Consider the following 13,274-nt stretch of genomic DNA (forward strand, 5'->3'; position numbering starts at 1 on the left):
CATCTCTTCAAATTTGATATGTACATTACAAAAAAGACGAACCCCCTCCTCCACCCCCCAAGAAAAATATTCTAGCAACAGATACTGAGAGCAACAGAACCAAATGACATAATGACAGTAGAGAAAACCGTAGTAATGTCCTCTCTATTCGCTCCATGCTCCTCCTAGTAAGACTGTAGCTCCCTCATGAAGCTGCCTCATTAACAATAGAGCTGTGTTAGTATTCACCCTCTCACTGGTTGACATGTTGACCATCAGGTCTGGAATCGTCAGAGGGATAGCTGTGCTGCTCCGACAAGCACGTCAAACACAGCAGCCCTCTCAGCCTCCCACTCAGGAAGCTGTGGAAAGAGCAGGAAAACCTAGACGTAGGGTCGCGCCCGTCTAAAGTCTAAAGCCCATCTCTAGTGGCGAAAGCAATGAGCAGAGCCCATGAACCTCTGCATGCACTGCCTATTCTGCAGGCTGCGTGGAAGAGGAAATAAGCTAGTAGGCAGAGGAAAGGTTGCCTGGAGAGGGTAGTAGGAGCTAGCTGGCAGGTTTGGGAGGGTCAACGTCACAGCAGGGTGTGCTGCCATTGGTGGCCGTGGGACAACTGCTTGTTGCCGTGGTGTCACTGCTGCAACTACTTGTGGGTGTGGACTCACTCTGGCTACGCTGTCTCTCGTTGTTAAGCTCCTCCCACTTGGCCCTGTTGGCTTGGATCAAGTCGACCATTGGCTGGAGCTTGGGGTTCAATTTCACCAAAGTCTGGATAGAGGGAGAGAAGGGGCAAGACAAAGAGAAGAGAGGGAGAGAGAGAGATCATTAAGAGGTAAGAAAAAGGTAGACTACCTTCAGTATTGACTGCAATATATTATTCATCATACAAACAGGTCTCTAAAAAACAAAACAATGCAAAACAAACCAAAAGCAACATTCTGTTCTTGATGTGGTTTGTTATGATCCATACAACAATTGTGCCTTTAAGATTAGAGGCTTAAAGAAAAAAGAGCATGCTGGACAGTAATTAGTTACTGGTGTCATTTTGTTGTGTTGAATCATAAATGGCAGTTCAGTCACTCTGGCAGATTCCCTTTCATACAGCCTCTAATGAATTACCTCAGAGACTGGGAGGTTCTGTTCTCTTTACACTGTGTGGAGCTCCTTTAAATGTTATCAACTTAACATAGCTTCCCAAAGCACTCTAATTAACCCTCATTTCATCAACACAGCTGCATATGAAAACACAAACACTTCCCACAACAGAGGCAAGATACAAAGCCCTTATGTGGGAGAGGAAGGTTACCTTACCACAACTACTGAGGAGGCTTTATTTATCCTTGATCACTGTGGATAGGAGTGGAGTCACTCACAACACTTCTGTAAAATGACTCAAATGTAACTATAATTGATTACAAGAATGAGGCTGTGTTATTCAGACTCATCACCTTCACCACCGTGAATCACCATCCACTTAGGACTGGCCTGTAGGACATGAATCTTCTCTATACCAGTACAATGAGACCAGTCAAATCAGTCAAATCTCACGGCATGAAATAAATAAAGTACTATTAGGAACTGTCCGTTGACTCAAACTGTCTAACCTTCTCCAGCAGGTGGGATTTGGAATGCATTTGTATTCATGAGGCGTGCTGACTAACTCACACAACAATTAAAACACTCGTATTGAAGAGGTACACAGAAACAATGTTCTCTAATTCAGTGCAGTTCAGAAGTCAAGCCTATCTTTACATGTGCAAAAAACGTTCAAATGGCCACTCATTTGTGTGCAATGCATACTAATTTCCAGGGAGTGCTTTCAGTTTGCACTTCTTACTGTAACCTGGTGACTTAAAGTACGTATATGAAACATTTAAAAAGGCACAAGCTGTCCAAAATATGTCCACCATATTGGATTTCCAAACGGTTTATTTCCACTGGGAATGGTGGGGAGCTCCAAGCCACATTGATTTCAACTGCACCCTAGCAGACCACAACACAGGCCCAGTTCTCCCTCTAGTCTCATGACAGGCTGCTTTTAATCCCTTGCATGCACTGATAGTGGGAGTCCTGTATAAACTTGCAGTGTTTGATCCCTGTTAGGGGAATCGTTATCAAACTGTGTGTGATGCTCTACATGGGGTTGTAATTGGACAAAGTTCCTCCGATGGACAAAACATTGTGTGATCAACGTAATCTCTCTGGGTGTGTCTGGTCTGTGGGCTAATAGAGGAGGATTTTCTACAAGGATCGTCTGAGCCACTGTCTCTCCTCCTTCCTTCCTTCCCCATCTAAAGCACTGTAGGAGAGAGATAGCCTTGTCTCACGTCGTCTCCACAGCATCAATATTCCAGTGCAGTAGAAGGAGTGAGCAGTTGAGGGAGAGGCATGGTTATCTGGTGTGCTTTGAAGATGGAGGGTTACATAATGGTAGATTAATATTCCACACAGTAGCTAGCTACCACCAGATCAGTGAGATTCTCTTCCTCCCACAGACAAAAACCCTGCCGTCTTTTCAACTTCCTCTGCTCTCCTCTTTCTCTGTTTTAATTGGCAGCGGTGTGATCGTGAGCTGGATATCTGCATTCTCTAAACATGGACATTTACATGTTGCTCCTGAGAGGCTGTTGTTGACACAGACCAACCTCCACACAGGAAGCTAATCTCTTTGTTTACTACAGAGACGGTAATGGGTTTCAAAGCTGAGGGGAAAAGGCAGGCTACCGTCATTTCTTCCACAAATGACACTCACATTGAATATATCTGATGATTGCTGAAAGTACATTTACATTTACATTACATTTACAAGTATCTTTTGGCAATAAATCTGAGAATAATCATGCCTTCAATTATGCATATTTAGAGTCTGACTTGTCTTTGAGAGCTTCAGAGAGTGTCGGTCCAGTGTTACCTTAAGAATATACTGTATACAGTAGCATATCAAAAGGTATGTTTGTGTATCAAAAGGTATGGTTAGATATCAAAATAGATTCAGTATGCAAAGAAAGTATTTCAATTCTCTGAGGTTTGACAGAAATCGTATCCAAACTAACAAACTGTGTTTATATGACTAACTACTTCCCTCTGCTTTTTCACATTCCTTGTCATTTCCACTTGTTTCCTCTCTGCTCTCTGCCTCAAACTACTCTTGTGTGTCAGTGGCCTTGATCTCCCCTGGAAGCCAGGCTTCCTCTATCTCCCACACAGCCTCTGCCGCAGGGGGGAGGAGGGGCCAGGTAAGCTTTAACGTCATCACCTGGGTCACATACACACACACACACACACACACACACACACACACACACGCATGCGCGCACACGCACACACACACACACACACACACACACACACACACACACACACACACACACACACACACACACACACACACACACACACACACACACACAGGAGCTCACTCTCCCTATTTATTCCCTCTCTCCTCTTTCAGGGCGGTGCAGTGAAGCATGCCATACAGTACCTGGATAAAAGGAAGTCAAGCATGCAATGCACATCATCATCATCATCATCACTAACGTCATGGCTTCCTTCGTTCAAAGCACTTTGTTTGCCTAGCTTTCTCAAGATCAGGAAATGAGGCCTCATTCTCGTGTTCTCAGATAGACAGAACATGTCCTTGAGGTTATTTCAGAGACATATAAAAAAACACACCTGAAAAAGAAAGTCAGATATTTCTGAAAGGAAAGAATGTTCACTTGTGGTGACATTTCCATTGCTCACGTCATTGAGGACAATAGCAGGCGAAGGACGGCAGCAACCTCTGATAGGTTGGGGGAGGATGTCTGTACAGAGCTGCGTGGTGAGATCACAGTACCCTTGGGGGGGGGGGGGAGGGGGGTTGGATGGTTGAGGAGAAATAGCCATGGATTACCTCGTAAAGCGGTGCACAGATCCCATCGATCCACTCTAGCTGAAGCCCCGGCAACTCATCCTTCCGGTTTCGATCAAAGATGGCCTGAAACACAAACACTGCTTTAAGCCTAAAGATTCCTCCGTTCCTACACACAGGCTCACAGACGAGGAAACATACAGGGTACAGGGAAAGGACATCGAACGGCTAACGTTCCGGGGCACGTGAATGAACAGTACAGAACATGACTGTTATGTTTGTCAGTGCTGTTAGAGAACTCGAGTGCTCAGGGTGAGGAAAATGCTCCCTTTCCCATCGAGACAAAACAAGTTCATTCCAGTTCCGATTTCTCCATTCTGTCTGAGTCTCTCCTGCAGCCTGAACTTCTGAGGCTCCAGAGAGGCTGCGCTTCAGAGATAGTTACTGGGCTACGGCTTTGGAGTTGAATATTTAATTCCTCACACCCACATGCTCGGTGGTAAAGGGTTTGACACAGGAAGGCAGCGGAGGAAACCTGAGGCTACTGCATTAGCTACTTCAGAGGGAAGGCAATGTGGCCAGGCACGATTAGTCAACAGCCAGTAATTACAGACCAACACAGGCTCCTGCTCCCTCTAACAACCTGAAACAATGTTTGGTCTTCAAAGCTACCAAATCAAATGCGGGCTATTCTTCTATGTCAGTGCCTTAGCTTTGAGTACAGTAACGCTACATTCACAATGAGAGAATGGCATGTGTGAGACAATGACATTGAACAATAAGACAGTCTAACAAGACAGCTAGAATAATCTACTGATATCTACTATAGTAAGGTGTCATCACTTCCTCTTGCCACTGGTGACAGGTGACGAGGTCAGAGTGTGGAATGTGTTGAGTAATAAGCCTGTTGTGTAAGAGAGGATTCTAGGACACACTCTGATAGAGGCCTGGTCCAAAGATTGCTGCAGGCAAACTGGAAGGACTCTCTGTACAGAGTGACAGTTCTCCTCTCTCTCACTCACTGTGTGACGCAAGCTCTGTGTAACTAGTGACCAATACTGGAGCCACAGGCTTTCTATAGCCCATTGTCAACAGCAGACCGGGAGGGAGGGAGGATTTACGTAATTTGTACAAATTTGAGAAACACCAGATTATACCCAGAATAGTAAGAGTCTTCAGGGGAGAGTGACATATGAGTATTGGGTAATAAAAAGATGTGCGTGCAGAACTCACTGAGGGGGTGAGCTTCAGTTCAGATCTCTCTCTGTCGCCCTGCTCAAAGAACTCACTGGTCACCAGCTCTGCCACCTGACAGTCAGACAGGAGACAAGAACACTTAGTGTTAGCAGGAGAGAACCAGTTCACATGAATACTGTGAAATGACAGGCCTGTGAATATACTTCAGCAAAATATGAACTTGTAGCCATATGTTCTACTACTTACTTTGCGTGATATTTCCCAAGGTTTGGTGACGGCCCCCAAGTCACACGCTGTCATTAACATGGACCTGAGAGGAGTTCAGAGAGTCATTATTTCAGCTATTATTATTATAAACCACCCACAACATCATAAACAACATAACCAGAAACAAACAGTTCACTATAAAGACATACTCCCCACTTCAAGCTTTATTCATATTAAGAAATGAATAAGTGCATTTAGGCTGACACTCTTCACATTGCTTACAGTGACCATTACCTGCACATGTCTCTGTGGCCCTTCACGTTCCAGTTGTATTCACCTTTGTTGACAAGCTCAAAGAACGTGTTTCTGTTCCTAGAGGAGAAGAAGGGGGGATTTCAGTTCATTCACATGTAGGTGATCTAAAATCCACAAGGGGGCAGTATAGACTAGATGATTTGTAATCTAAACTGGAGTTAAGAGAATGGAGATTGGAGAATGGATTCTGTAGCTATACATCAAGTTTGAATGTTTCAAAATATGAATCCAGTCATAATAATGCCTATGGAAAGACACTGGTCTCGGCATTGAAGTGTGTTATCTAAGGGGATATCATACCATATTTCAACATCAAATCAAATGTGCATACAAGTACATACTCAAAGTAGAGCGTTAGGTCTGTGGCCAGAATGGACTGCTTTAACAGCTGCATGAGGTCACCATATTCTCTGGAGGACAGATTGGAGAAGATGTTGTGTCCCTGGGAAAAACACACAGCCAGGAAGAGTGTCATAACACACATATGGGAAGATTTCCTAAAGATTTTATTTCTTTTGTTTCCTTTCTCCCTGGACAAGCAAATAAATAAGTTGAATGGAGTTAAAGGGAGTCAAACCTGTGCCTGAGCAAAATGTCTACCGATCAGCTTCACCATGACTTTGTGGATGTCAGCACACTGAGTCTTTGACTTGAAAGGGATTCCTGAGTGTCACATCAGCTGATGTAGGGGCGGACGTGCCACTCAGTGGTGTGTGTGTGTGTGTGCGTGCACACGTGCTTGCGTGTATGTGTGTGCGTGCGTATGCTTCAGTCAAAGAGAACTCCGCCAGAGGGGGTAAGATGAACCATCAGGAGATCAGAGAAGAAGCTCTTAAGAAGTAAGTACCACTTCTCACTTCAACATTCTCCTATCATTACATATCTCTCTCCATCATGTATAATATATTCCATTCCTACTTAGTGCCCAGTGCTCTGGGATGTTACAAAGAGGGGTTTGGAAGTCTTGGAGGAGAGAGATGGAGTGATATCAGGATGCAGGGAGGAGAGAGATGGAGGGATGTGGGGATGGAGGGAGTGAGATGGAGGGGTGGGAGGATGGAGAGGTAAGAGAAATGGAAGGATGAGGGGCAGGGAGGGGACCTCTGGAATGGGAGGGGCCCTGATACTCTCCTCATGTGCTGCTTGAGATGACAACACTGCTGCTATCTCTACAACACTAGCCCAGGCCACAGCTCATTGGCTACCATGAAATATTGAATAGCAGAATGGCGGAAACATGTATTGGACAGAGAAAGAGTGAGAGGAGAGGAGAGGAGGGGAGTGAGAGAGAGAGAGAGAGAGAGAGAGAGAGATAGATAGAGGGAATGTCGTTTCGTTGAGAAGTTAAGTTTTAATTAATCGTTCCTGCTGGTTGGTGGACTGAATCTGTGAGCTCTCTTTTCGCCTTGAATTAGGCACACTATTCATTTATATGCTAATGGCCATGGCAGTTATTCATCCCCTGTATCAACAGAAACCATTATGATATTCCAAGCAAACATTTGTCAGCTTACTGTGTCGTCAGAGACATGATAATGAAGCTAATGGAGCCTGGCCTGCTAAGCCTTGTCTCGGCTGCACCCTCAAATGCTTTTAATTACCACCTTACGCAAACCCAGTCGCCTGGTAAAATGTCTCTCTCAACCAATTACCACCAAATCTATCACTTCTCGAATTGCACTGATTTTGGGGAATCGCGGAGTGTCTATTTTGATTGCTTCCCTGTGAAAAATATGTAAAGTTAGCAACGTTGTGACTTCTAATCCTGAATAAAAGAATGAAAATGCATTGTTTCTCTTTGTGTAGCAATTTTCTTTCCAACTGGGCAGTTGTGGGTTTGGTCTGTCAGAAGCGTTGCAGGAGGGTGTGGACTGTACAGGTGGTGCAGTGACCTGGGTCCTTTCCATTCCAAATTGACACAACTCCTTCCCTTACTCCCTTCTATCGAGTGAGCCCTTCAGTGACATTTTTATGACATTTCTGCTAGTGAGCAAAGGGGAGAGAACGAGGGAAAGGGCCATGGAGGTTTAAAATGGAACTCCCTCTATCCTATTCCCTTCCTATAAAAAGCTACAATTGTTTAACTTTATTAGCTATACAAGTTGCAAAGACATCTATTGTAACTGTGCATATTGCAAGCTACTTACATTTGTTCAGTGCTTTGCCAGACATCTTTAAATTTCATTGAAAATGTGGGAGGAAGAGGGTGTTGTATGAATTGCAATGATTTATGAGATACCCTTCATGCCGAAGGGATGTTTTTTGTTGACTTGTTTACAATGGAAGGAATTGTCTTCGCTTTTCGCTGATACCCTGGTAAAAAGGGATTCCCCCTTGAGTGAAGATAACGGAATATACTGAAGCAAACATTTATTTGGGAATAGAAAGGACCCCCGGTGTACCTCGCTCTGCAGGATCATGACAGCATGGTTGAAGTGGTGGTGCTCCAGAGTGGCTGAGGTCCCATACAACAGAGACAAGGCTGAGCCCGTCCTGAGGAAAACAGAGAGGGATCAGAAAGACAGATGGAGAGGTTATATCTGCATTCCAAAACAAAATAGATAGATAGATAAAATCCTCTATTGAGACCTTTCAAAGTCCCCTCACTAAATCACTCTGCACTCCACTGTCAACATGACTCTCAGTGCATCTACTCGTGGGTCAATAATGTAGAAACTAGAGCTCAAATCTACAGAGGCAAAACTTTCTACATTTACCACCTGAAATCCTGCTGGGTGGCGACTGTAGTGTGTGGGCACAATCACAAACCTAAAGAAATCCAACAAGAATTCCACCTGCTGCTCTAATTGTGTTCTTCAAGCCAGCCATGTTTACAGCAACTTCGTTAAAAAGACTGTTATGTAACTCTTATGCAACATGCTCCTTGACTCTGGGCTGGACTGGTGCAGATGGTTACACACCGTAGAGGATGTACAGTATGTGTGTTTGTGTGTGTGTGTGTATGTGTGTGTGTGTGACGTGCATGTGAGTGTACAGTGTGTGTATGTGGGTGTGTGTGTGTGTGTGTGTGTGTGTGTGTGTGTGTGTGTGTGTGTGTGTGTGTGTGTGTGTGTGTGTGTGTGTGTGTGTGTGTGTGTGTGTGAGACGAACATGTGCTTATGTACGTGTGTGTTTAGTGTCCACAACTTGGATCACTCACTTGGCCTGGAAGGCATTGTTGGTCCCCCGGTGGTCCAGGTCGTGGCAGACACAGCCCACGAGGAGCGCCAGGATCTCCACCTCAGTCAGGGTCTCCTGGAAGCCAGCGGTCTGAAAGGTAGAGGGCAAAAGTTCAGGGACCATACACTCACCCTGAGGGCATTTGGGCAACCAGGCACACTTAGGTACCATGAGCATGGTAACGAAGTCAACAATGTATGTGTAAAACAGAGGAAATCCTTAGAGGACATTGTAGATAAAATTCATCTTCATTAGTTTCTCTGTGAGAACACAATGGGGCTGCAGTAACTTCTGTACACTGAGAGATTTATCACAGGGATGAGTTCGACATAGAGGCTCTGCACTGTGCTTGTCCCTACAGGTCACTATGGGGATGACGGCTGGGGTAGGATAGGCCTAGGCCACTTACAGTTTATTACAGTTTAACACATGGCAAGAGAGTCGCTCAGCTCTAAACAGCTTACACAGAACTATTTCATTTCCTTCTGCCAATAATAAATTCAGATGGGGATCCATGCATAAACGTTGGACCTGGTCGAATAAACTAAGAGTATGTGTGTGTGTGTGTGTGCGTACGTGCGTACATGCGTGTGTGTACGATTGCCCTGTGGATCTTCTGAAGTATGAAGCTGCTGTAACATGAGGCAGGTTCTCTAGAGTCTCCATTCACACAAATAGATCAGCTCTAGCTCTACTGGATAGTTGTTTGTACAGTAAAACACACAACGCATTCACATTATACTCAATGATGTGGGAGGAAAATTAAGAAGAAAAAAAACATGCAGAGAATAGAGGAGAGTAAAAATGACAAGAAAGCAGAAGATGAATCAGTTTGTGTATCTAGAGTCGAGAGTCAACATCTGCTGGAGCACCAGTGGTCACTTTGAAGTGTTGCTGTACATCGTGTAGGCTGGTGGTAAATACTGCCACTCCCTCTTATCCATACTAACCGTCAATATAGCAAACATGCACTGGCAGACATTGAAGGCGTGCCTCCAGTTATGGTAGAGGACCATCCGGTAGTTCTTCCTGACCGTCAACAGCCACCGGCACAGCGTCTGCGTCCAGGGACACAGAGAGACAGGAGGGAAGTGAAAGGTCAGCAATCACCCAGGCTGATCTAGCAGCTCCAATACTCAGACAGCAGACCCTGGTCAAAATAGTATTCGTTTTTGGTGTTTTTGTTCACCAAATACATTAAGTGCGCTTGATTCAGCTTGCTTGGGGTGTAATGGAACCAATGGAATAGTCTTAACATTTTAAACCATGCCTTATCGGCGCACTGTCCATTTTAGCAAGTGCACCTAAAGCATTTGAAAGAGAATAAATAGTGTTGGTACCCGGGTCTGGTGCAGACAGGCAGCTGTCTCACCTCGTAGTCGATCTTGAATTTCTGCACCATGCCCAGCTCCATGAACATTCTGAGGGCTGCTGTTATCATGGCATCCACGTCCAGAGAGAAATCATCAAAGGAGAGTTTATCGATGCCAAGCTCGCAGACAAGAGGGATGTTAGCCGCCTGTTAGAGGAAGAAAGGAGAGAAAGAGAGTGTGAGAGAGGAAGAAAGCTACTAGAGAGCAAGAGAAGAGAGAGAGAGAGATAGCGTCAGAGGGTCTGAAGAGACTGTGCCATTTTGAGACGTTGAAAATATAAAAACTGGCTAATTAAGACTCAGAGGGGTTCATTCAGAAAGGGTTCAAATGAGAGGGTTCAAATGAGGAAGTATCGCCGTGGGAATTATGTGTTGTTTACTCTCCGTGAGCTCATTGACAAATTGTGGTTGTAGTCCACCACTTCCTATTTTTAACCCAGCAACCCTCTACAAACACACCAACGATTCACAAAACCAATTTAAACATACAGTACTATACCAAGCCTTCACTTCATAGAGGGTATTCTAACGAGGACCAAAGCATAAACGTTCAAATATTCAGAGAAATTAGGCCTTGGGTTTCTGACTTCCATATGATCACTTCATTTCTACTGTCCACCGGCCTTTCATTCTAATAAGGGAGAGAACACTCTAGAATGTTCTGTGACAGTTTTCCTGAGTTGAACCTGTATGAGCACTGTTCTATCATTCCCACACAGAGAGTAGCCACGAGAGCCCACCATATCTCACTGTTCTATCATTCCCACACAGAGAGTAGCCACGAGAGCCCACCATATCTCACTGTTTGCCTTTCAGGTCAGCAGGTGCATTCCACTAATCCAACGCCTTGGGTTATGAATGGCAACCAAGGTTGTTTACCGGGTGACATTTACAATTCAGTGGAATCCTGGTAGAGCGTGTTCACTGAGGCTCCATATGTAGGACAGTTATGAAAGGGGAAAGGCAGGGTACAGTGCAGAGCGAAGCAGAGCTAGTGTGAGCTCTCTCTGGGTGAGGGGGCCGGGAGATCTGACAGACACAGAGCTACAGCTCAGGCTTTGTGCTAATGGCCATGGGGAAGATCTCTTCATCAAAGTGTTTGGAAATATATTTAACATATCACACAGACATTCAGGCATCTCTGAGAATTTGACATGTTTTTTTTTGTTACAGTATGTAACAAATACCCCCCCCCCCCCCCCCCACAGGCATGCTCTAAAACTGTATAAATAATGCAATGAAAATGATTGGCTATTGATTGGAGTAATCCATTTGAAATACAACAATTAGTTCATTTCATCAGGGATTTGAAGAAGTATTGCCCCGGCCTGTAGAAATGCATGCACCACACTGCAGGTCTTGGAAGCAATCAGAAAATGAGGTCTGAGAGGCAAGTCATCAATCTATTTCTATCAAGGAGTGCCATTAATGATTTTCCATTTTCCATTTGAAGGTAATCAGTACCAATGCTTAATTTAAAAGTGTATCTCTTAACTAGAAAAAGTCTCATTTTGGTCGTGGAGAAAGTTTAAAGATGGTTTGGACGATTTGCTGAGTAATTGAAAGAAAGATAGTAGGATAAACCAGTGGATAAAAGATGCTCAGACGGTATCATATAGGCAGATAGATGAGAGAAGTTTGGAGGATAGATAGATAAATAGATAGATAGATAGATAGATAGATAGATAGATAGATAGATAGATAGATAGATAGATAGATAGATAGATAGGTTGTTGATAGATAGACTGTCAACCAACAATTACAGGAGGAGTTGCAGTGAGAAAATGTGGCAGAAATGTAAGTAAAAGAAGTATGAGATAAAACAATAGTTGGACTTGCTGAAGCAAGCCCATTAATTAAAGTGGCTATTTGCAAAACACAGTCACACTTTGAGCCATATACATACAGTACAGTATGTATATTTAACCTTGGGCTACAAGATGAATCATAAATGTTCTTTTTATCTAAGAAATTCTGATGATCTAAGTCTCCATTTGACCCACAGTACAGTACAGTACTCTACATAGGCTACAGAAAAACATGCCCTTGTGGTGTATACAATTCCACCCAGGCTCCCATCCTGAAATAGAATATATCTCAGACATATTCAAAGACAATTCGATTAAAAAAAACATCCCAGCAAACAATAAATGTTCCCAGAACATCAGATATCATTTAATGTGGTTGAGCAACAACTATTGGTTGTGAGACAATGGTATAAGAGAGGAATATCTATATATCAACATGTAAGTGGTGAGGTGAGGTTGTGTTTTTGTGTGGTTGTTTTTAACAGTGATGTGTAGTCATCTTGAGGTTTGTGTTCACAGACATGGTCCATTTGAGGGTCAGACATTGACCACCCTACACTGACATCAGTCACATATTCATCTTAACCTACAGTACCAGAAATGTTCTGGGAACCAAACACTGTCTGTTGGGATAAATTCATCTCCCACATAACGATAACATAAATTACCACATAAATTACCTTGAACTTGTCAACCTCAGTCTTGGAACAGGTGGCGTGGTATGATAGAACCTGCAAGGGAATTACAAATGTTGACTCATACAGTATTTTCATATTCATAATAGTGGAGAGTTGGAAAGCAATTTTCAGTAATACTGTACAGTTATACCAGGTCTAATATTGTGACACTATAAAGTATCCCCTCACACTCAGCAAGACTTCAAATAGAAGTGTCCCATGGAGCCTCATTCCAGAGCTTTTCCAGAGAACCAACAAAAATGATGGTTTTGTGTCAGTGACTGAATGCCTCTCTCAGCTCAGACGGTTTAGAATCCTCAGAGCTCTAGAATGCTCGAGAAACAGAGATGTCAGCAGTGATTCCATCCCTATGCTTTCCTCATTTCCTGGGAGAAATACCTTGCACAGTCTCGCAGCTCCTTATTTGATCAAGAGCGCTCATGTTTATTCAGTTCTGCCAGCGGCAATGCATCTCCATGCTCGCTCATGCTCATTCCATACCTTCCTTCCTGTGTTCCTCTACAGCTACTCCATCTCAGTCTCTCTAACTCCCTGCTGTCTTTAATCCTAACAACACAGCTGATATTGTACAAAAACATCTTTGTCAGGTTGACTCATGGAATGAGAGGACTTCCCTTTTTGGACTAACAGAAAAAATAAGAGAGTGAGATTTGGCGATTGAGTTC

At 43.8% G+C, this 13,274-nt stretch overlaps 1 protein-coding gene across 1 annotated transcript in view; it reads right to left on the minus strand.

Moving 5' to 3' along the window:
- Window positions 1–240: 240 nt before the first annotated feature.
- pde11a (phosphodiesterase 11a) overlaps window positions 241–13,274 on the minus strand; it is a gene marked incomplete at its 5' end in the record, with an annotated part of 30,810 nt that continues 17,776 nt past the window's right edge. Inside the window, 11 exons of the mRNA XM_083681661.1 lie at window positions 241–750; window positions 3,875–3,958; window positions 5,066–5,140; window positions 5,276–5,339; window positions 5,531–5,608; window positions 5,893–5,993; window positions 7,954–8,044; window positions 8,712–8,821; window positions 9,682–9,789; window positions 10,104–10,250; window positions 12,592–12,642. Of these exons, the coding sequence (XP_083537787.1) occupies window positions 529–750; window positions 3,875–3,958; window positions 5,066–5,140; window positions 5,276–5,339; window positions 5,531–5,608; window positions 5,893–5,993; window positions 7,954–8,044; window positions 8,712–8,821; window positions 9,682–9,789; window positions 10,104–10,250; window positions 12,592–12,642 (1,131 nt within the window). The 3' untranslated portion in view covers window positions 241–528. The remainder of the gene's footprint in view (window positions 751–3,874; window positions 3,959–5,065; window positions 5,141–5,275; window positions 5,340–5,530; window positions 5,609–5,892; window positions 5,994–7,953; window positions 8,045–8,711; window positions 8,822–9,681; window positions 9,790–10,103; window positions 10,251–12,591; window positions 12,643–13,274) is intronic.

This window comes from Argentina silus (genome assembly GCF_951799395.1).
Source record: "Argentina silus genome assembly, chromosome: 12".
Lineage (NCBI taxonomy): Eukaryota > Metazoa > Chordata > Actinopteri > Argentiniformes > Argentinidae > Argentina > Argentina silus.